Source organism: Colobus angolensis, unplaced genomic scaffold (genome assembly GCF_000951035.1).
Source record: "Colobus angolensis palliatus isolate OR3802 unplaced genomic scaffold, Cang.pa_1.0 Scaffold30, whole genome shotgun sequence".
NCBI lineage: Eukaryota > Metazoa > Chordata > Mammalia > Primates > Cercopithecidae > Colobus > Colobus angolensis.
The window spans coordinates 2,992,782-3,015,581 of NW_012116266.1; the positions used below are offsets into that span (position 1 = coordinate 2,992,782).

The window sequence follows — 22,800 nt, forward strand, 5'->3', positions numbered from 1 at the left end:
CCTAGGAAGACTGAAATAGAAACTTGGACATTCTAGGACATTACAGCTGGGTGAAGTGGGCCCTCCTCACCTGGAAACCTCCTAACACAGATGTTTGGGTTTTTTAAGGAGGCGCCTTTAACTCCCAGGTGGGCAGAGATTGAGGGAACAGGGAGTGAGTTTCCAGAGACCTCTGCCACCTGCCTGCCTCTTCCGGTGGAGGCTCTGCAAACCAGAGCAGGGACAAGGTGATATCAGAGAGTGGGACAATCTACCAAGTGAGGGCTTCACTCCAGTGCTTACCTACATTAGTTGGGCTTGGGGCAAGGAACATGATTCCTCAGCCCAAGCAAAATCACAGCACCCTTCCACATGCCCTCTATGTGCTCCTTGTCACTGGCTCTGTGCACAGCGGGGACCTGGGAGGTTAACATCAAGGCTATCAGCGCCAGGGAGGCGCGCCTCAGCTATTGGAGACAGTTCAGCACCCACGGGAGCTGGGTGACGCTGGCCGCGGAAGCCTGATAGAGAAGAGGTTCAAGCTTCTGTATAATGAAATTTTCCCCTGAGCTTCCTAAGTGGAGAGGCTAAAGGTCTGAGCTCATCCCATGGCAAATGGATAAGGGACAAACTTAATTACCTAGGGCACTGGATTCTTCTCCATTTTAATTGAGGGGGTCAGATACACTGAGGGACTTGAACTTGGAAGGGGCATCAGCCCCCTTCAGAGCACACACAACCATGGTTCGATGACGCCGTTCTAGCCACGACTTCTGAAGGCTGGTGCCCATTACAGTGTGAGGCATTGTCCTAATCTCATATACGACAAACAAAATTACTACCACAAAAGGAATAAGGGGAAGCCCATCATCTGCCAGGAGGTTTTTTAAAAAAAGGTTTCTTCTGAAAACTTAAATGATCAAGTGGAGGCATAATTGCATCCCTAAGAGAACAATGAGGCTGGGATGGATGACATTTATCTGAGGCAGCTCAGTGCAGGCCCCATCAGATGCAGGGAAAGGTCTGGATGACTTATCGTGGTCCATTCCAGGCCTATGATTTTAAAAGAGGCCCATAAATATCCCATGGGGCCTTCTTACTTTTTAAATTGATAACTTGCTTCTGCTCAAGAAGAGCTTTGTGGGTCTACTCCATTAATTATATCCGCAGAGAGCGTTCCATCTGCAGATCTCAAGGTGCTTTGCCGATAGCAGCCGCAGCGCCACTCCATTTGGACTGGGTGCTTTGCCGATAGCAGCCGCAGCACCACTCCATTTGGACTGGGTGGAAACACTGAGGCCTGGAGCCACTAAGAGACATTTCCAGGGTCATGCAGTGCCCTGTTTAAGAAGGTCTGAAAATAGACATCCTGTGCCTCTAGCTGTTAGCCAACTGATTTGGGGGTTTGGTTTTCTGACACCACTCTTTCTCTCCTCCCAAGTCTCTGATTTAAAAATGATTTGTTTTAATTTAGAAAATAAATACAGGACAGAGGATTTTTGAAGTGGGGTGTTTATTTGTTTTGAAGGGATGTAGCCAAATCAGACAAATGGCAACTCCTTTCAACTCCCCATCCTCATGATTCTGTCGTGGGGCCCAGCTCCACAGCAATGAGCCTAGTGGGTTAAGCCACGTCCAGGCTCATCCTGCACACAGAACTTCACTGGAGAGGAGGCTTTCCGGGAAAGTGTGTGCCTGTCAGTCCTTGGACTGAACATGTAGGAAGCCAAGTTCCCTCAAGATGAAGAGTAAGGCCCAGGCCAGACTGTGGAGAGCGCCAGCCTGGACATCCAAGTCTGGTGACCAGGCGCCGTCCGTGAAGGCTCCAGTTTCCTAGTCCCTGCAGCAAGGTACTTAATCTCTAAGAGCTTCAATTCCACAGTTGTGAAACTCTGTGAAATTCTCCAGTGAATAAGCTGGTGCCTGAGGATTTTGAGTCCCTTGGAGGTCATCCTTACATTAATGTGATGAGCTCAGTGCATTCCTTCCACTCCTTGTGGGGTAATTCTGAAAATTCTTGGACCCAAGTCTTACCTCATTCCTATCTCCCCCCATCCATCCTTGATCTGGCCAATAGCGTGCATTTGGCACCCTACAGACTTTCTCTTTTAGCCCAAATTTCTTCCAAATACATCAGAATAGCCCAGAAACACTGTGACTAACCAGAGCTATGTCAACAAGGGAGATCCCCAAGTTTACCGAAGGAGAGGGAACTGAAGATAAGGGCTTTTGCCTAGACAAATAAGGGCAATAGTCTCTGTCCCCTGTCTTGTCACCAGCTGTGGTTCTATTTCCCAGGCACAGCTGATCCCCCAGTGCAGACTCATGGAATCAGCATCTCAGGAGGGCAGGACCTTGACTAAGACCTTGTGCCTCTGAGCTCTTCCTATTGCTCTCCATGTGCCCCTCTTGGTATGTATGTACATAATTGTGCCTATAATTATGTAAACATACATGAACCTTCTACTGTTGTATTAACAATGCCATGTCTGCGTCTGGGGTGTTACTAATATAGCTGGGGAAACCAAAAGCAGTAATTTCTGCTTGTGGTTTCTAAAGAAATGTATGCAAAGCAATTTGTATAATTTAAGGGAGCATGTGGGTTGGATATGGGTTCCATCAGGCAGATGAGCTCTCTGCCTTGTGGTTATGCCATAAATATACATAAGGCGGGCCCGCCCTATATGAGAATCATAGGTTCCATATTTATGGCATGTGGAATTGGATAAAGATTTGGAATGTGCTGTGCATGTGACCTGTGTAACCAGGCTGCATTTGCCAGGGGGAGGTTTGCAATGCCCCAGCAACAGGGTGACTGACCACTTTCTCATAGGTGACCTCATGATGACCTGTTGGATGGGAAGAGACCAAGAAGAGGCTGCTCCCTGGCTAGGGGAGGCTGGAAAAGGGTTCCTTAGTCTTCCTCACCCCCTGGCAGCAAGAAGGAAGGCATTCTTTCAGAGGCCTAGGCCTTGCCTCAGCCCGGTCTAGGTCCACATTGTAAACAGTGTTTTGCAAAGACATAGCACAGCCCTCCCCCGCCACCTTGCATGCTCATTAATCTTGTTTTTCTCTGCCTTCCCCAATTCCCTGGTCTTTGGTATGCTGCATTGCTGTTGACAGTGACCAGGGAGTTGAAATCGAGTTCCCACATTTCTGTCCCAAATGTCACAATTCCCTCTTCCTTCCCTGCACACTGGGAAGTCATTTGCAAACCTTCCCTCTGCACTGCAGAGCAGAGTGGAGCCGGCGGCTGCCTTCCTCTCTGCTTTGCTTTTCTGCTAACTCCTGTTGTCTGAATTTCACTTTCAAGCCCGCCACTTAGCACCCGTTAGCTGGGCACAGTGCTCACCATCCAGTGGCTACAAAGAGAAACTCAGTGGTGGTACTCGGCATGGACGAAGCCTCTTCCTCCACTGCCCCCAAGTCCCCTCCCCAACCCCCACCTCCCCCATGGCATCAAATCAAACTGCAGCAGACTTGACAAATCTATTTGGCATGGTTCACTCAACTATTTCAACCCCAACAGCCCAGAGAGCTGCACTGACGCACCGTGAATGCGGGGAAATCTGCACATTAAATACAGATATCTGAACGAAAGATCTGCTAATGAAGGGGCAGCTGAGACCATCCTTGCAGAGGAGACAAGGAAAGCCTCCTGGGTGCCCACCACACCCACAGTGGGGTGAAGGAGCTTGGAGAGTGGGGCAATGCCTAATTGGCAGGCTCTCCATTTTCCTGCCTCCTTCTAAGTACACAGAGGATGAATTTCTAATGCGGAAGAGAAAGGGCTTTTCCTCTGCCCCAACTCCGTTTATTTGGGCAGGACTAATTCAGTAAAACAAAAACAAAAACAAAAAAACTCAAGTTACCCCTTGGCTCCTGGGGAAAGAAATCTAGCCAAGTGGGGAAAGAGAAGGCAAAAGAGAACGTACCCACTATGAAAAAGTTGAGAAAAATAATTCTGAAAACCAGAAAGCTAAATTCAATTTCAGGAATATCTTTCCTGAAGAATGAATACCAGGGATAAAGCCAGGGAGGACAGCATTCTATGAAAATGTGCAGTGCTAAGGTATTTCCAAAAGCAGGTTTCCTACAAATGATGTTTTAAATAGCATCATGGTCCATCTGCATGCTTTTAAAACAGCTTATGCTACAGTATCCCTCCAGGCCCACGCTGCTTAGTCACTGCGCCTGGACAGGGAGACAGTCAGGTGAGCCCCACTCCTCTCCCGGGGGGTCACCCCTGCCTGGCTTCTGGCACTCGTCTGCTAGCTGAGCTTCGGAGATCTACCAGTTTATCATTGAAAAGGCTGGGGTGGAACCAGGTCTCAGCCCCCAAGCTCCTGGCACCCAGTGCCAATTCAGGCTGGCCATTCCCGACGGATGCTTGGCAAGTCTTCCTGAAACCAAGTCAGTGGGAAACCAGACCTGGCCTGGCACATCTTTCAATTACTAAGTACCTCACAATCTTTATCATGGAAATCGGGCAATTGTGTGCATGTGTGTGAGATACCTGGTAATATCCAGAAGCCACGGTTTTCAGACGAGTGGTACCCCATCACTGCTACATTGTTTTCGATTTTTAAAAAATCGACTCCTTTTCCCGTTTCCCAGGTGAGGCTGCCAACGTCATAGTTCAGAATTTTCTGGGTCTAAGGTTTCCAGCTGCACCAGCCAGAGCAAGCTGCCTTGGGGCAGTGATAATGGCTGAGGAGATTCCCTTCGGAAAAGATCTTTGGCCTCCCTAGGCTTGGCCACATGTGACCCATTTTGATAATTCACACCCTAACAGACCGGGGCCTGGTGGAACTGGGACGCTACAGGAGAGACCCGCTTCCTCCCTCCCTACCTCCCTTTTAGGGAAGGAGAGACAGCCCCTGGGAATCCCCCGGACATCACACTGTCCTTCCAGATCTCTGTGCCAGCTCCTGCTCTGCAGGGGGCACCATGCCCTGTGCTCCCATCACAGATACCGCAGTCCCACCCACACAAGCCCCTGGCTGTTTGCAATAAGCCCCTATGTGCTGAGTGTGCTGTGTATATACACATATAGCCACCACATCGCCCGTGCCAGCTGCAGACCCAGAATGTCATGTGTCTTAAGAAAGTGGAGTGCCAGACATTTATCCATATGTATACAACAAAAGCCCCACATCACCCACACAGACCACACCTCCGGGAGCCGCAGATGCGGGAGACACCAGCAGAGAGAATTCAGTGCCTCGCTGCTAAGCATGATTGCCAGTTCAGAACCCATCTCCGACAAACTGAATTTCTCTTCATTATTTATTGTCCTCTTTCTTCTGTGGGACATTGTGATTCCCTCTCAGGATTTGTGCCCTTTCATTTCCAGAGCTCGGTAACTCCTGAACTGTAGTGTCATGTGGTTTTGTGATTGTTAACCCAGCATGCGGAAGGGACTCAGGCCATAAATGTTCAGTGAATCCTGTGTGGGGAGAAGCGGACTGGGGACACATTTTCTCCTTCATTTGAAGTCAGAGAATACTCTGCAAGCTCTCTCTCTCTGCTGCGCAAGATGCAACAGCAACTGGGCTGTCAGAGAAACGGTGTTTTCCAGTCGCTTTAGCCTAAGAGAGAAGATTTTCAAGGCCAGCACGACCCTTGCCTCCATCAATTATCTGAGCCTCACTACACAAGGCCCTCTTTCCTGTAGGAGGTCGGCTTAAAGCTCCCCTGATCCCATCCCTCCTGCCCTGGTCCAATGTGCCTTTAAGGTAGGATCATGGATTTACCTTGTGATTTTTGCCATGCCGGTACACCATCCAGTCCTCTCCATTTGTGCTGACTTCCAGCTTATAGGATTTGACATAGTAGCCATTCTGTGTTTCCCTGGAAATCGCTCCCTGTGTTGCGATGGCTGTGAGCATGGTTAAAAAGCGCAGGTCCACCTGGGGAAGAGAGGGCAGGAGTTAAGAGACCACCATTCCCAACACAGGGCAGTGTCTTGTTTTTTTCCAAAGGATGCAATCATTAGACTTTTTTCCCAACCTGTATCTGTGATTCGCTGAGACATCCTTGTAATTAGTATCAGTTTGCAATTCCATTGGACGATTAAACTTGCATTATCTTACACTAAATCAGACACCTTGAAAAGCTAGGTTTTCTTTTTTCTCTCTTTTGCAAATATGAAGGGACAACACTCATTTTTTCTAAATCATTGAACATCTAGAACTATAATCCTTTCTTAGTAAATGAAGGCCTGCCTTGAACTGTGGAAGCAGATGCTGCTTTAAAGAAATAAGGCTGAGTCTACTCCACTCTACTCCTGTCCAATTCACTTACAATGCCCTAGTTCCAAAAGTCACACTCATAGAGGCGTCCCCTCCCCACACCCTCTCCCTCCATTGTGTATTTAGTTGCTCAGGTCACTAAGGGGTCAAAGGGCATGTAGAGTCTGCCCAAGCAATTAGGCTTATGCACCAAGGCCTGACCTTTTGCTCTATGAGGAGGACGGCCAACATTTTAAGGTACTTCCCCTCTCACAATGCCAAACCCATTTGGAAATTGCTGGATGTCATTCCTTTGCTGGCCATGGTGTTTCTGAGTGGCAGTTTCCATGTGACCAAAATGTAGCTAGCACACACTGGCTAAATTCAACTCAGTAAGCACTTATTGGTGACCTACAATGTGCTCAGCATTACTAAACATTCAAATAAGTACACAGTGCCATCTACACATATGAGAAACAGGTGGATGGCAGTAGGAGAAAGTATAAGATTAAGGTCAAAGATAGGGGATGCCAGTTATAAAGAACTTTCTGGAAGCTTTGCAGGCTGAGAGGAGATGGATTTTTGGAGAGGTAGAGAGGAGAGACAATGACAAATGGCCCCAGGGCTTGCTGTTAGAACCTCTGTGGACTCCCTGGAGTTTCTGAGTGGTCTTTCTCCCTTTCCTGTTGTCTGCTTTGCAATATCCTTCTTAGAGCAGAGGTCACCGTGTCGCATCAGAGCTAGGACAGGCTTGTCAGTGGGTCACAAGGCTGTCTTACATGTGTCATAAAAGCAGTCACTGCTCTGGTGTGGAACTAGTAGCTTGCTTTTCCCCTGTTTACTTCTTCCCAGGGGATGAGAACTGGAGCAGTGTGCAGTGCGGGAAGATTACTCAACATGAGCTGCAAGTTTTATTCAGAATAAAGCAAACAATGGTCTGAAGAGATGCTGCTGAGCATCTGGACGCCTTGAGTTCCGTTCCTGGTAGTGACATTTTCCCATGTGTTCTTCTGATAGCTCTGTGCAAAACCTTCCTGGCAGGGCTGTCTCCAAATAGCAAAGATCATGAGAAGCTGTCATGCGCAGTCAGCACCTCAACAAACCTGCCCTTAGGAGAATGCCCCCCATGTCCCTGATGCCTCCCTGTGCCAAGAATGAGGAAGATTCAAAACAGCTTATAGAATGTTCCTTGAATATCTATAGTGATAGGGCAAACAGCATCCTGGCCAAACAACTCCTCCCAGGCTCAGTAATCTCCACAAGGGCAGGGGCAGGCTCCCTCTGATCAGTGTATGCCAGCATGTAACCCAGTGCGTGGCATACACATCTGTTTGGATGAATGAATCAGTGGAGTTCTCATGTATGCTGTGTTTATTTTCTTTGTGTCCTCTGTCCACTGTATTTGAGGAGCTACCCTCCTACTCCAGCAATACATACGCACTCTGCATATCCTCTGCACAAGTACCTGGAGATACTCCTTGTTGGAATCCAAGTTGGGGGTCCAGCCATTGTCATCACCATGGAGCCGGCTTTGTTGAGGGGTCCACCTCCCATCAGAGTAGGTAGATGAGGCACTGATCTGTTCATTAGCAATCCGGCCAGACTCCATGCCCAGAGGGACATTGCACTGAAAGTCTGGGGAAAGGTCAAATGCAGAGTTAGGCCTTCCAACCTCATACCCCGGGGTCCCCCAAATGTTGCTTCCCTTCTAGGCACAAGTCCTTGCAGGCATTTCCTCATTTAACAGACCCTAATTATATGCTCATGTTTTAAAAACAACTACACCAAGTCATGGAGCTTGACAACCCCTCTGGGTCTGAAAGAAACTAAATGAGACCTAAAAGAAATCAGGCTATGGATAAATAGTAGAATCATCATACAAATTAAAAATACAATCTAAAGCACAAAAACTGTTAGTGCTGCAGGCTACAGATGCCAGATGCACCATTACTGCAATACAGGTAAATGTGAGATAGACTTGTGGCGATTTGGGTGAGCTCATACATCGTGGAAAGCCTGCTTTATAAATAAACACCCAGGAGGCACTTTTGCTTCTTTCTTTTTTCACTCAACTGTCTTGTGAGTTCTGGCACAGAAGACAGACATTACAAAGCATGAATACTTGTCTTTGGGAAATCTCTCCATGAGCACATGCATGTCACTCTCTATTCCCCTGCACCACCTGTCTGGACAAATAGACCCAGCAGTCACTTATTCTGGCCTTGTGCTGTCAGTTGCATTGCTGTCCTTCCATGAATGCCATGAACACTGATCGATATGGGTGTGTGCATGTGTCTAAGATGGGCCAGCAATCCTTATCAGGTATCAGCCTATTCTTTACTCTGTGACTGCACTGGCCATTCACGGGACCTGGTGCAATTTGCCATACTGTTTCTTTGTCATTCAATCTTCAGAGGCTCTTTGATGAAAAAACAAATGCAAAACCCAGCAATCTTCCTGCAGGCCAGGCTGCTATGTCTGTAGTTATATATATGGTGAGTTGTCTGCAAACAGGGCAGGATTTCCACAGCTTGAAGCATTCTTAAAAGTGCTTCTTTAGCCTTGAAACTTATTTGGGGCTGGGCATGGTGGCTCACACCTATAATCCCAGCATTTGAGGAGGCGGAGGCAGGCAGAGCACTTGAGGCCAGGAGTTCAAGACCAGGCTGGCCAACATGGCAAAACCCCACCTCTGCTAAAAATACAAAAATTAGCTGGGCATGGTGGCACATGCCTGTAGTTTCAGCTACTTGGGAGGCTGAGACACGAGAATCATTTAAACCGGGAGGTGGAGGTTGCAGTGAGCTGAGATCGAGCCACTGCACTCCAGCCTGGGCAAGAGAGACAGACTCTGTCTCAAAAAAAAAAAAAAAAAGTTATCGTTTGGGTTTTTAAGTAGAAATGGCAGCACATTTGAAACCCATGTCCAAGAGCAGCTGATTTGAAGATGTTGCTCAGTGCTGAGGGACCGCAAGACCCACAGCAGCTGGGGTCAGAGTGACAGTTTTTAATTCCTTGCTTGGTGCCTGGCACATAGTAAAAGCTCCACAAACTATCTTTGGTGGATGTGTGAAGTCCAAGTCTAAGCAGTTGTACCAATCTAGTCAGGAAAACATTACCCAGGCCCAGAGATGGTTAACGTCAAAAAAATACAGAGAAAGAGACGTTTAAAGATTTTGAGAGGGGAAAAAAATGGCCACAGACTAAAAAAATGTTAGCACAGGAGGGACCCTGTATAGAGCATCCTAACTAACCTCTCTTTCATTCATAGATGAGGAAACTGAGGTATGAGATGGTGCCATGACTTTCCCTGAAAATAACTAATTCTTGTTCCATATATATATATTTAAAGAAATAAGCACCCAGACTGACATGTGTTCTTTTCTCATCAACCTCTTCCTGGCAAGAGGATGTGGGTGCCTCTAAACTCAGATGCCACCATAAATTCCATAGAGTTCCCATCTTCTCTCTCATAGAGCTAGCCTCCCTTCACCTGTACACCCTCACAGCCCTGATGGAAGGACAGGACAGAGGTTCCCAATCGGCCAACTCACTCTCTAGCGGCTCTTGGTGGACCAGGTAGTAACGCGCAGAGAAGCCATCCTTGGCCACCGCCATGTCCGTGTGAAAGGTCAGGGAGAGGATCCCCGTCGATGAACGAAGTTCAGAGGGTGTTTTGGTCCCACAGTACTTGCCAATCAGGGGGCCAACTGGACATTCAAGACAAAGAGAAGTCAGTGGAAATCAAAATGTCAAACTTGGTTTCCACTCTGTTTTCCCTTCCCCTCACTGCATTTTATTCAGTGAAGCATCACTTTGTACACCTTGCCATAAAAACCAAAGATATGTTTCAAGAACAATGGCTAATATTTTTCTTGCACATTAAAAAGCACTTTCACTTTTTCACCAAAAAGGTACAGGCCGCTTTCACTGGCTTCATTCTGTTCTCAGTGGCCTGGAAGATGAGCTGGAAAGGCATCATTACAATGTCTGTTCTACAGAGGAAGAAACTGAAGTTTGGAGAGTGCATGTGATTTCCTTATTCATACTGCTAGGAAATAGCAGAGCTGGGCCTCCAACCCAAGTTTTCTGACTAAGTCTTGTGCTTTACCCAGGAAATGAAATTGCTCTTCTTGCTTAGTCATCATGTCTCCTTTATATTAGAAGATACTTAGAATGACTACAAAAGTGAAAGATTTGTTCCTTTCCAGTACTGATTAGACCCAGGATCTACGTTGGTCTTCGCCTGTGAAGTACTAGTGGCTCTCAGCCTTGGGTGATGTACCTTTTCAATATTTATGACTATATTAATAATAATTTTAAAATTATAGTAATAATAATGATGACGATAGCAGCTAACTTGACACAGATAGGGTAAGTAATCTGTCTAAGGTTGCACAGCTGGTGAGTAGCAGAGCCAGGAGTTAAGCCCGGCCAGTCTGGCTCGGAGTCCTTCTGTTTGGTCACAGGGGTTAGCCATCAAGCCACCTTCTATCCTGACAATTTGGGGTAGAAATGAACACTACCTATAAGTTTTCTCATCCTTTCCAAGTGTCTACTTAGTCTCCTATCCTTTTCTAAAGAAATATTTCCAAGAAAGTAGACAGCCTTCCTGTAATTTCTCTCAAGCTATCCTTAGTGAAGGGGAAGAAGAGAAAGTCACCATGGGTCATATAAGAACTCATAGGAGCTTTGAAGTCTTTGTTCTTCCTCTTTATCATCACTAAAGCAATTAACAGGCAAAGGCCAAGCTACTGAAGAATGCCTCATGACATCACTCACCATGTGGAATGCCATCCCAGATGTCCAGCCAGTCGTACTTGCAGTCCCCTTCTCCCACCTGCAAAGGGTCATGCTCCAGGTCAAAGATCAGGAACTGCAGGACGATCTCCATCTTGGGTTTGGCCAGGATGGTAAAGGTGCAGTCCAAGTTGTGTGGATACTTCTCAGGAAACCCAGGGGATTCGATGGTCCCATTGGGGCTTGTGAAGTTTTTTGAGCAATCTTCAGAGCCTGTATGTAAAAGACAACTGTAGCACTAAGAAGAAGATGCCTTTCTTCGCGGCCTCTGTTACGTGGGTTATTTAAATGTTTGGGCCCAAATCCCCCTACTCTTGAGGTTTTTGTTGCCACTGGAGTGGCCCTTGAAGCAACATGCTCTTCACATGCACATTTCAAGCCCTCATAAATTAGGGAGGCACAGCTGGCTTGCTCTACGTATCAGAATGAGAGCAGCAATTGAGGAATTGGGTAGGGGTAGAGAGAAGTGTGTGTGTGTGTGTGTGTGTGTGTGTGTGTGTGTGAGAGAGAGAGAGAGAGAGAGAAAGAGATAGAGAAAGAGAGAGAGAGAGGGATTCTCTTGAAAAGGAACAGAGTCTTCTTTCTCAGTTACTCAGCTGCTCACTTCAGAAATGTAAGTTATTTCAATCCTTAAGGAAGGCTTGCTGATTGCCAGCAGGGAAAACAATGTTACCCCTTATTTATTGCTGACCTCAACACTAGCCCCTATTGTACCACAGCCAACGAAGTGCCCCCTTATCCCTCCAAGATCCAAGGTGCCTCAGGGGAGGGGCAAAGGGGAGCTTGGGTCTCATTCATGTCATGACTATATTAAAACGAGCTGCTCTGTAGTGGTCAGACAATTAACAATCGATGTTTTTAGCTGGTGGATCACAGCAGGCCGTTGGGGATGTTAAAGGCCGCTCCGGCAACAAGTTTGGAAAAATGCAGCAGTGCATTGACATTTGGAAGGCTTCTGGCTCCTTTGTGGTATGGATGGTCTTGTTTCTCTCCTGAGCTCTTGTGCCTGCTTTCTTGGGACGCATGGAGGCATCCTGATTAAATGCGGCACACATTCGCATCCTGGTGCAAACTTGGATGGCAGCAGGAACAGGAACAGGAGCTCGTGAGAGGATTGCAGCCACCCTATCTCTGAATGCCTCTAGGTGGAGTCATATTAAAAGGGTCCTTGTTGTGCTTTAATCCAGCCACCATTTGCCAGGGCAGCACCACAGACAGGTCCCAGGAGCACTGCAACCCAGACCTATGGACCCACAGAGCACGAGCTCGTGCACATTCATGCAACGAATGGAAATACTGGACAATTAGAATTGATTTCACTCATTATGTTCAGATTTTAAAAGAAGAAAAGGAAGCAGGATTTTTGAGGAGGATAATAGACACTCTTAAGCATTAAAAAAAAAACCCACCAGAAATACTTGATAAACTAGGTGTTTACTGGCAGGAAGTGTCCTCTGGGGCTCACACTCAAATATAACTAGGTGATGTCAATACACTGATCTTAGCCTGCGGCGATGTCTTTATCCTCGGCTCCTGTAGGAGGCCTCTCGTTGAGTCTCTTTATTGATGACAGCTTTCTGGAAAGAGGCAAACGTCTGATTTGGAAGAAGTGCCATGCAAATAAGTGGGGATGGAGGAGTTGCAACTTTCTTCAGCACCAGACAGAAAATTCCAGTATCTCCTCTCTATCCATCCATCACTTCCTACTTTCTACCTTGTGCTGTGCCTTGGCAGGGTAGGGACTAGGAACACACGAGAGCAAGGGCTAACCTTTGCATGTGTTCTGTGGAGGCTCTAAGCAGCAAATCTCAGAGGCTCTGCACCCCATCATTCATATGCATGGCAGCAGCAGGGCAGGCCCAGAGTTTTCAATGGGCAGCTAGTCCTGGCGGGATGAGCTGGGGCCGCCTCCCCCAGCTTTGTTTATGATTGGGCTTCAGACTCCTGAGGGCCTCCTCAATGGCCTGGGATGAGGCAATTCAGCAAAGCCAAGCCAGCTGGCGGGTCTTCAGGGGGCCAAGAGGAATTTTGAAAAGGTTAGAGTTTATGGCTGCTGTGCAGCATTCCTCATGCGGGCCACTCAGCTGAGCCTCACACATGGTTGAAGGAAATTAACTCTCTATTCACTTCTTGCTTGAGAGCTAGAAAGAGCATCCTGACGTGCCCTCTTAGAGCTTGCTCTATTGTTATTCCCTTAGAAGGCAAGGGGAATCTCCACCCCTCTGGGAGTGGGGAATTTTCTGGTGGAATCTTTCTTTGGTTCCTGTCATAAGTGGGGCACAAGTGCTTCCATGATGGACATCTACTGAGTCTAAGAGAGACCTGGAGAATGTGAAATTTGAAAGTATCCATTGTTCTCAGGGTCTTGAGTTCCTGCATTTGTCTGAAAAGCAACTTCAACCTTAGGTACTTAAGGCAAAAAAAAAAAAAAAGCATTTCTGATATATGGCTATAAATGGGTATATCCTTTGACTCATTTTGAAGGCAGTGGGAAAACTTTTGTCCAGTTTTATCTGTTTTTATGCAGAAAAATCAAATCTGTCTATTAACATCATGCATTCATCTCTAATCGTACCATCTCACTGTTTGCAGCATCACAAAAGCAGTTGAATAGCAGATGCCAAGAAGAGATCTCAGAAAAGGAGACAGAAGCTGGCTCTTGCAGACATCTGCCTTATCCAAGATCCTTTTCTGAGATGTCTTAGAAGGTTTAAAGGTTAAACGAAGAACTCGAGTCAACAAATACTCAAGCCCACTCAAGGCTAAGATTGTCCACAGAAGCTGGGGGATTTGGGTTGCAGTGAATGATTTCATAGGAAAGGACTGCTATGAAAAATGCCCACTCCGTTTTTCCACTGTGAATTTTACAATAACTCTGCAAGTAGAAGAATCTACAGGTATCAAGACATTTAAAACACAGTGGATTTACCGGAAGCTGAGTTTGCCTTTTCCGCAGAAGGTGCATTCAGTTCCTGAATTCAGGAAGTGGAGGCAGTAGGCCCTCCGGGTTTTCTCTACCTCTGTGAATGACCCCAGAAATGTCAGTTTCTGAAGTGTCATGAGCAAACAGGAAAGAAAACCTGATCTTGAACTTATGGTTAAAGGGGCTTCTGGAAAAAATCAAACACACACATACATTTTCCACTGATTTTGTTTTCAACATGACATTTTACGTTTAAAAATTCCTTTTTTTCTGTTCTCACGATATCTTGATTTGAGATCTTTTAAATTTATGAGTTGTTCTGACTTACCCTTTTAAATGTAGACAGTCTGGTAACATACAGAATCTTTTATAAACCACTTCACTTAGGGCAAACATGAACCTTCCACGCCAGCCACATGCCCTGGTCAGCACTCACACCGTGGGTCCTGCAGCAGAGGCTCACCAGGATAATGTACCACTGAAGGCTTCTAGAGCCCTCAGTATGGCTATTTGCATATCTGTGTTTACAGTTTTCCCCGCTTCTTCCTCTCTATGAATCCGACTAGCAAACATAGCTGTGTTTGTTTGGATTTCTTCAGCATGTCCACCCATTTCTTTCATGTTCTGTGGATGACGTAAACTTTGTATATTTTCTCTCCTGACTCCAACAATGGAAATGTGGGTATAGGACATGGCACCTGCATGAATGCTCATTTTTCTAAACTTCTCTGTTTTGAATTTTGCTCCCTTGCACATTTCTGTACTTTATATAAGGTAGACTTTTTTTTTTTTTTTTTTTTTTGAGATGGAATTTCGCTCTTGTCATCCAGGCTGGAGTGCAATGGCATGATCTCTGCTCACTGCCACCTCCACCTCCCGGGTTCAAGCGATTCTCCTGCCTCAGCCTCCCAAGTAGCTGGGATTGCAGGTACATGCCACCACGCCCGGCTAAGTTTTGTAGTTTTAGTAGAGACAGGATTTCGCCATGTTGGCCAGGCTGGTCTCAAACTCCTGACCTCAGGTGATCTGCCTGCCACAACCTCCCAAAGGGCTGGGATTACAGGCATGAGCCACCGAGCCTGGCATATGTAAGATTGACTTTCATGTGGAGAGTTGCTCTTCCAGCAGCAGGTGGGTATGATGGCAGGTACAAGTGGCCCTGAGGAGTCTACTAGGCTCTCATCTGCTCTCTCACATTGCCGGGAGTGTGGTTGTTGTTGGCTGGGCTTTCTCTCACAATCATCTCTTCACTAGGCAACCCCAATCCTTAAAGCAGGAAACCCCATTTCTCCAAGCCGAAGCCATCCCTTGGCTGGCACCATTGTTGCTAGGTGGTTCACAGACTTGTTGCTTCATTTGAAATCCTGCTTCAGCATGTCCTCAAGACAGCAATGTTGAATTATGACACCCTCTTACATGTTTTATCTTTTAATATCCTCCTTTCAAATTTGCGTGATGGATAGAGTGAACATTGACTTTTCCCATGGCTTTCTGGAGAATGTAGCATGATGCCTTGTGAAATACTAAGTTGGGTGGTGTGAGACCAAGGCTGAGCTTTCATGGCCCTGCTCACCCTTGTTCTGACTTCCCTTGGCCATCTTCCTGGAAGATCTTGCTTGGAGCTGTTTTCCTTTCATGGCCAGCACAGTGCAGCCAAGTGGCAGCATTAGCACTAGGGACCTTGCTACTGAATAGATTCTCTGGAGCCCCTCAATTGCTAAGCCACTCGCTGCTCCCCCATTTTCATAACCACCACATGTCAATTGTACCTTTACTTTGTACTTATTCATTCTGTCTCATATCATAGTTTTCATTTCAATTTACATACATACTCATCCAATAACATTGCCTGCGAGTCTGTCACGTGCAAAGGGTTTGCACACCTGCCTCTCCAACCCGAAGAGAGCAAGCACCCTCTTTTGTTTCTTTCTATTTTATTCTACCCACTGCTTGGCAGCAGAGGATATTCCACTGGTGCTGGTGGCATTGATCTGAATTTTGCGCAAGACTCAGGGGAACATGGATTAAGCTACTCATGGACTTCACAACAGCTTGAGCCACTGGACACACAGATTGTCAGCCCCTGTGACTTCATCACAGTCAGGAGCATGAAAACCCAAGGCAGACAGACTTTCTTGGGACCTGTGCCCTGCAGCAGCCTGGGCTGCCACTCTTGCACGACACGGTCCCCTTGGCCCCACCCCTTCATTTGATTCCACGTTCTTGTTCTCGGGCAGACAAATCTGACAAATATTTAGACAGAGTGGATATAAAAAGTGCTTTCAGCAGCTACCACTTCCTTTCAAGAACTGTTTAGTGAAAAAGAAAATATATATGAATAGTTCCCCTCACACTGAACTCAACAGGCGCCAGTCTTGGGCCTCTTGATGACAAGGCTGACAGCCTCCCCTTGAACCAGACTCCATCCACGAGTTGTAAAACTTGGGCTGCTAGGGGGAGAGGGGAGACACACACATAGATGGAAGGGGAGCCTCTGAGGAGGGGAGTGGGCGGTGGGTGGGAAGGACTGGAGGACATGCTTCCCTTAGCCTCAAGATAACAAGCTCCACACATCACAGAAGAGGACACACCACCGGGAGAGTGTGAGTGTAGCTGATGAAGTGGGGTCTTGTGAATAAAAGTCTGCTGCATTTAGTTTTGGAAATGAGCACTGGCCCATAGTCTCAGGCCCTAAAGTAATCTAAGGGGGACCTGATGGAAATCAAGCAGTCAACTTAAAGTAAGTGCAGTGCCCTCTGACTCTTTTTCTGCTATTTTTTGATTGCTTTTCAGGGAGTCAAGTTCATTGGCATTTAGAGAGTAGGGGTTCCATGGACAGAGGTGGTAACATGGACTACCAAGGGATGGCTTCGGCTCGGAGAAATGGGGTGGCCTGCTTTAAGTCTTATTTTAATTTAAAAGCTATGGTGTGACCCCATTTGGGAGGTCATGGCAAGATCTTTACAGAGACTCCAACCAATGAAAAGATTATGTCCTCAGTCCCGTATAGTTCCAAATGAAGACATTAGACCATGAAGTAATTGTGAGAAAGTCATCAGAGTTTTGCTTTTTCCCATGAAGACTATTTTGATTTTAAAAAGCATACAAAAATCAGATTCTTTCAAGAAGTGTTTTTATATTTGTCTAATACCATAAACAATGGCTGCTTTGCCCCCGCATTCTGCAGTGTGCCCCCTTAAGCTAGTGGATAACCTGAGCTGGTTCTTCTTCTCGGGATGTCTCTGGGTTCACCTTGAACCGCTCACCGTGCTCAAGCTGGATGACACTGTCACCCTTACCCAGTGCCTCAGCCCACTGGGTGCTGTCCCTCCTTCTTCTCTAAAACGCCCATCTCCCGGCCCCTACGTGTGACCACACTGACCTGTCTTGAAGATCTCGTAGCGCAGAGAGAAGCCTGCCCCCTGCCGGGCGTAGTCGGAGGTGAACTTGATGTAGAGCATGGAGCCCGAGGAGATGATGGTGGGCGGGGCGATGTTCCCACAGTGTTTGCCCAGGAGGTCTGCGGATTCACTGTCCCCATCCCGAATCTCGATAAAGTCATACCTGGGTGGGGATGGCACAGACAAGAAAAGATCATTCGAAGGACATGAGAAGGACCGCTGTGTCGCTCCCACTCATGTCTCTCTGTTCATTTGGAGACGTTCAGGTGTTTCAGATGGATAAGCGAAGGGCACTTATGTCTGCTTGCACAGACTGGCAAACAGAGATACTGCAAGTTGTTGTGCTTTGTGAAAGCCACAGAGTGAATAAACACATGACTGGAAGGCCTTATCTTTTGCCCACGTAAAAGCAGGAGCATCATTCTATCAAATATCACAAAACACATTTTTTTCTTCCTTCAATAGCACCATTTTTATTTCCATTATGCTCTCTCAGAATCTTAGTCTCTCCTTCTTAGCTCTGTGACATTGCAAGCTGCTGAACCCCTTTGAGCATCAATTTCTTCATCTGTAAGATGAGGGTAAATATATCTACTCCACAAGGCTGGGGAGAAGATGGAATGAAAAAATATAGACGTAAGGGGCTAGGCACTGTGCCAGACACACGGGGGATGTTTCGGAGACATTTGCTTATTTTCCCATCTCCCTCCAGCCCCCTGTTTCAATTTTCCCCTGGGCCATCCCTTCTTTAATTGTTAGTGACAAAGACTCCCCACCCTGGGCCACCGCCCTCCCTAAGATGACTCTGCGAGGTTCACATCAGCAGTGTCTAGTCAACATGTGTTCTTAAAAGGAATCAGCCTCATATTAGATAAGGCAATAAAAACCTTTCTCCAAAAGCAGGGGTGAGTCTCCAGGGGCCCACCGGCTACGTGCACACAACTATTAGCCTCAGCGAGAGGCAGGGCAGGCTGCCCTCCTGAAGCAGAGGCCTGTGCTCATTTGAAGCAGAGTCAAACTGGCCAGGGCTGGGAAGAAGGCACCTCAAAGACACCCTTGGCTCGGTTCATGGGAAGGTGCAAACATAATGCACCATTTTATCTTGACAGACACACATTTTCCAGCCCCGGTATGTGCTCTGGCAGTCCTCACTGTGCTGCGTTTGTGCTTGCTTTCTGGGCTCCCAGTTAATACTCCTGTCACAACTGCTTAGGTGGGAAACTTCCTGCCCACCAGCTCTCTTCCAACTGCTGGCCGCTGCACCATTATTTACTGAAAACCATCCATCTCCCTCTCCCTCCCTTTCTGTTTATTTATTTTGCATCAACCTGTTGAAGCAACACTTAAGAAATCTCTTCCTTGCGGGTAAAGAGAGGGCTGGGAATGCACCCTTCTCTGGGATGTGCCTGCCAATGGTTCCTGTCACATACAAGGATCTGGGGTTGCCGGCTCCCTGCAGGAGTGGCTGGTGTGAGCTGGGGAAGCCTGAGGCCTCACTTCAGCCCCCAGGAGCTATGTTACTTAGCCACTCAAATAATAGACCTGTAAAGGAAGTCTAAGCAGGAGTGGACCAGGATTAATTCATTCTTAGACCCCACAGGGCTGGACTCCCACAGTCAAAAAAGAACTGCTGAAGCTCCTTAGAGTCTGGAGAAGTCAAAACGGCAGTTTCACCCCCTGGGAAGAAATGGAGACATGGTCACAGATTGAGAAGGCCGTGAGTTTGGGGGAATCTGTTTAGGTCTGTGGTTTCAGTGTGGGAGATGGTGCTGACTTTGAAAACATGCTTCCTCATTTCCAAAACAAAAGTAAAAAGATGCTTCGTTTGTTCTCAAGGGAAACTCCCAAACCTTCCAGAAAACCCCTCCTTGCTACCTTCACACTAAGGCAAGCACTGCCAGACAGACACATTCCTGTGAGCCACGGCGATGCCCTGGCAATGTGCACAAAGGTTGAGGGGCTCTGCCACCCATGTTCATGAATCAGACAACTCATCTGGACTAAGAAATGCAGGGCCCAGAGTGCAAGAGTCCCAATCCCAGAAGCAGACAGAGCTGGGCTTGCACCCCAGCTTGGCCACTTTTTAGCTGGGTGACCTCAGGCAAGTTACTGAACCTTTCTGAGCCTCAGAAATGGGGAGAAAAAGAGTAAAGTAGGGATATTACAGTCTTCTCCTGGGGTTGACGTGAGACTTAAATGACAAGATCTAATCAATATGAAGTGTTAGTCCGTAGTCTGGCACTCAGTGTGTGCTAAGTAAATGTGAACTGTGATTTGTTGTATTCTCACACCCATTTCAGAGGCGAGGAGGCTGAGCCACAGAGCAGAAGTGACCTTGTTTTAAGAGATGGAACAAATAAGCAGAGGTTCAGTATCAGCGGGAATGGAAATCTGTTCAAACATTCTGGAAGGCATTTTGGTGAAATGTGACAAAAGTTAATATGTACATAGCCTTTAATCCAGCAATCCTACTGCTAGGAATTTCTCCTAAGAAAATAATCAGACAATTGTGCAAAGATGCATATGCATCTTTGTGTATATATTTTGAAAAAATATAAAAAGTGGGAGGATATTTTGCTCATAAATAGTTTCAAAGCCCAACTGTAGAGGGAGGGTGAATCCTTTTGGGATATTTATAAAATGGAATACTCTGCTGCTACAATCAATAATCTGCAGGTCTAGAATTTTTTTTTTTAATGGAAAAATGTTCATGCTATACTGTTAACTTTTTTAAAAGGAGATTTTTTAAAAGTATGTTTTAAAAGGTATACATACATTTCCTTACATATACATACAGAGGAAGTCTGAAAGACTACTAAAATATTAATAATAGCGAGAGACATGAGTGGTGGGATGATGGGTAATTTTTACTTTCTTCTTTGTAAAAGAATGCAGCTCTCATGATTTAGCAGATGTAGAAGTAAGTTCATCATCATCACCATCATCATCCATGTCACAGAACTGGAGTGAGGAATAAATGAGACACAGTAGGTTGGGACACCTAGAACAGTGCCCAGGACATGACCCACATTCAATAAATAATTTTTTAAACTTTTTTTTAAAGGATCGCCAGATAGTTCCAGTCTTTGTGTTGCCAATTTCTCTAGGAAGGACAGAGACAGGCCCTGACATCCCACTGGCTTGTTCATCAGAAGTGAGAGGGCTTTATCTGGTTGCCTAATCACCCATGGAGTCATTTAGGGGATTAACAGAATCAGCAATGAAGCAGGGCTGCCCAACAAATGCCACTGTTACAAGCTTGCCTCAGTTTACTCAACGGATATAGACCACCCCAAATCCCTTCTTGTAATGCTGCCTGCAACAAATACATCCTTATGCATCTACACACACATATAGAGAAGGGATGCATTTTTGAAAAAGCTTCATATAATTCAGTCATACTATAAAGTTTTTCTCTGAGCTTGTAAGTTAAAGGACCCCTCTGGTGAATCCTTTTGTGAAGCAAATAATCAACAAGCCTTACTTGAACTTCTTAGAAAAACTAGATGATTTTTCTATAAGGTTTGCTTGAGGGGAAGTGACACAGAGTTACAATTCGGCAGCTGAAATCCCCGCAACTTCCAGTGTTCTGGTTCTGCCCTGTGGACAAGCCCCATGTAACCACATGGTCTTCTGGCTGGGACTTTTATATAAAGGGCACACTCCAAATGACATGCTGACTTCATGCAGAATGTCTCATTTACCTCATGTGTGACTGACTCATTTGGGGAAATTTTTTATTATGAGGGATTTGCTACGGTTGGAGTAAATCTCCTTAGAAATTTCAGTGTTGTCAGGTTCATTTGTGAAGAGTTAGGCAGAGGCTTCGGAAATTTCTGGCTTTGGAATAAATATGGCTTTGCATCTAGTGTCTAATATCCAGTGTTTGGTAAAGGAATCTGGGGTATAGACTCAGAGCTCACCCCAACGATAGTCAAGTAGGATAACTTGAAAAGCCGCTCCTCTTAGAACGTATCACTCGTTTTCCAGAAGGCAACATAAGCCAGCTAACGGACATATTAACTAGAGTGTTTGCATTTCATTATTCATAATCTCTCCTAAATGAAAAATTCCTTTCAAAGCTTTAACACTACCTTGTATTGTTTTATTTATTTTTTTCCTGAGCTGAAGTAGCCATCTCTATTCCCAGTTCTTTATTTTCTCTCTAAAATGGTTCCCCGAGTGCCTTTTTACTTGTCTCCTCACAGATTCTGACGTCTGCATGGTGAGCATTTGTCTAGAGAATGCTTTCTCTACTTTCTTTCTCAACTTCAAAGTCTTACATTTCTCTCTCCAAACCTACATTTGGGCCATGGGAAATTTTGACAGTGAAGTTAATTTTAAGAGTCCACGGGAGAGATATGAAAAAGCAACAATCTCATCTCTTCCTCTCATCACTAGGCAAACATGAAAAAGGGCTTTCTAGTTTCCATAACTGTCTCCATGCTTGACACTTCCCAGCAGGGCACCAAAGGCTGGGTTAGTCAACAGAGCCTGTGCTGGAAGATTCACCAAGCTGAGGTCCTTCTTTCAGGACACCAAAATGTCTGGCCCTTGTCAGAATCCAGCTTTAGGGATGCCACACAGAACCACTTGGAAGGGGATTACTGTATCGAAGATAGAGTACTTAGGTCTTCTGAGGAAGAATCCTCTGCCCCTTCTTTTGGGTCTACGTATCAGAACATCTCTGCCCAAGTCCTGACATCATAACCTTTGCCAACCAAGCAAGACCTCCTTTCACACTGCTCATCAGAAGATCATAAGATGTTGAAGACATGTTTTATATGCTGAGCTCTTTCCAACCCCAGGGCCTTTGCAAGTGCTCTTTCCTCTGCCTGCAATACTCCTCACTGGTGTTTTCCAGGGCTGGTTGTTGCACATCCTTCAGGCTTAAGTAAAAATGTTATCTCCTCAGAGAAAACTGCTGTCACCACCCTATTTCAGATGGCATGCCCTTATTCTCTATCTCACCATCCTCTTACTTCTTTCATTGCTATGATCATAATCTGGAAAGGTCTTGTCAATATGCTTATTTGTTTATGATCTGTCTCCTGCCCTAGACAATAAGCACCATGAAGGCAAGGACCTTGCCTCTTCACTGCTGAATTTACGACACTTGCTTGGTGCCTGGCATGTAGGAGGTCTCATTCACTTTTTGTTGAGTAAATAAATGTAAATGAATAAGGGACTCGAGGCTGGTGTTCCATGTTAAGAAGAATGCGTGCTACAATGATGCTTTGCATGGAGTTTGATCCATTTTATACTCTCTGTCTTTGTGCCCCAACACATTTACTGAGCTATTCTGGTTGTATCTGAAAACCAAAATGTTGCCTTGTGACTCAAAAACATGAAATATAACATTTTGAGTGGAAGAAACATCGCAAATCATGCTGACAGCATTTTCACTATTAGCGGCAAACAAATCAACTATAATTAAAATGCTGTCAAAGTGATTTGAGATTTT

The 22,800-nt window shown here is 46.0% G+C and overlaps 1 protein-coding gene across 5 annotated transcripts in view; it reads right to left on the reverse strand.

Annotated features, from left to right (window-relative positions):
• The window catches only part of NRP2 (neuropilin 2), a 115,558-nt gene that overhangs the window by 64,459 nt on the left and 28,299 nt on the right, over positions 1–22,800 (reverse strand). For all 5 annotated transcript variants that reach the window (XM_011949889.1, XM_011949888.1, XM_011949887.1 and 2 more), the window contains exons 3-7: positions 17,318–17,499; positions 10,995–11,225; positions 9,767–9,922; positions 7,678–7,847; positions 5,736–5,891 (exon numbers count right to left, since the gene is read on the reverse strand). In XM_011949889.1, coding sequence (XP_011805279.1) covers positions 5,736–5,891; positions 7,678–7,847; positions 9,767–9,922; positions 10,995–11,225; positions 17,318–17,499 — 895 coding nt within the window. The remainder of the gene's footprint in view (positions 1–5,735; positions 5,892–7,677; positions 7,848–9,766; positions 9,923–10,994; positions 11,226–17,317; positions 17,500–22,800) is intronic.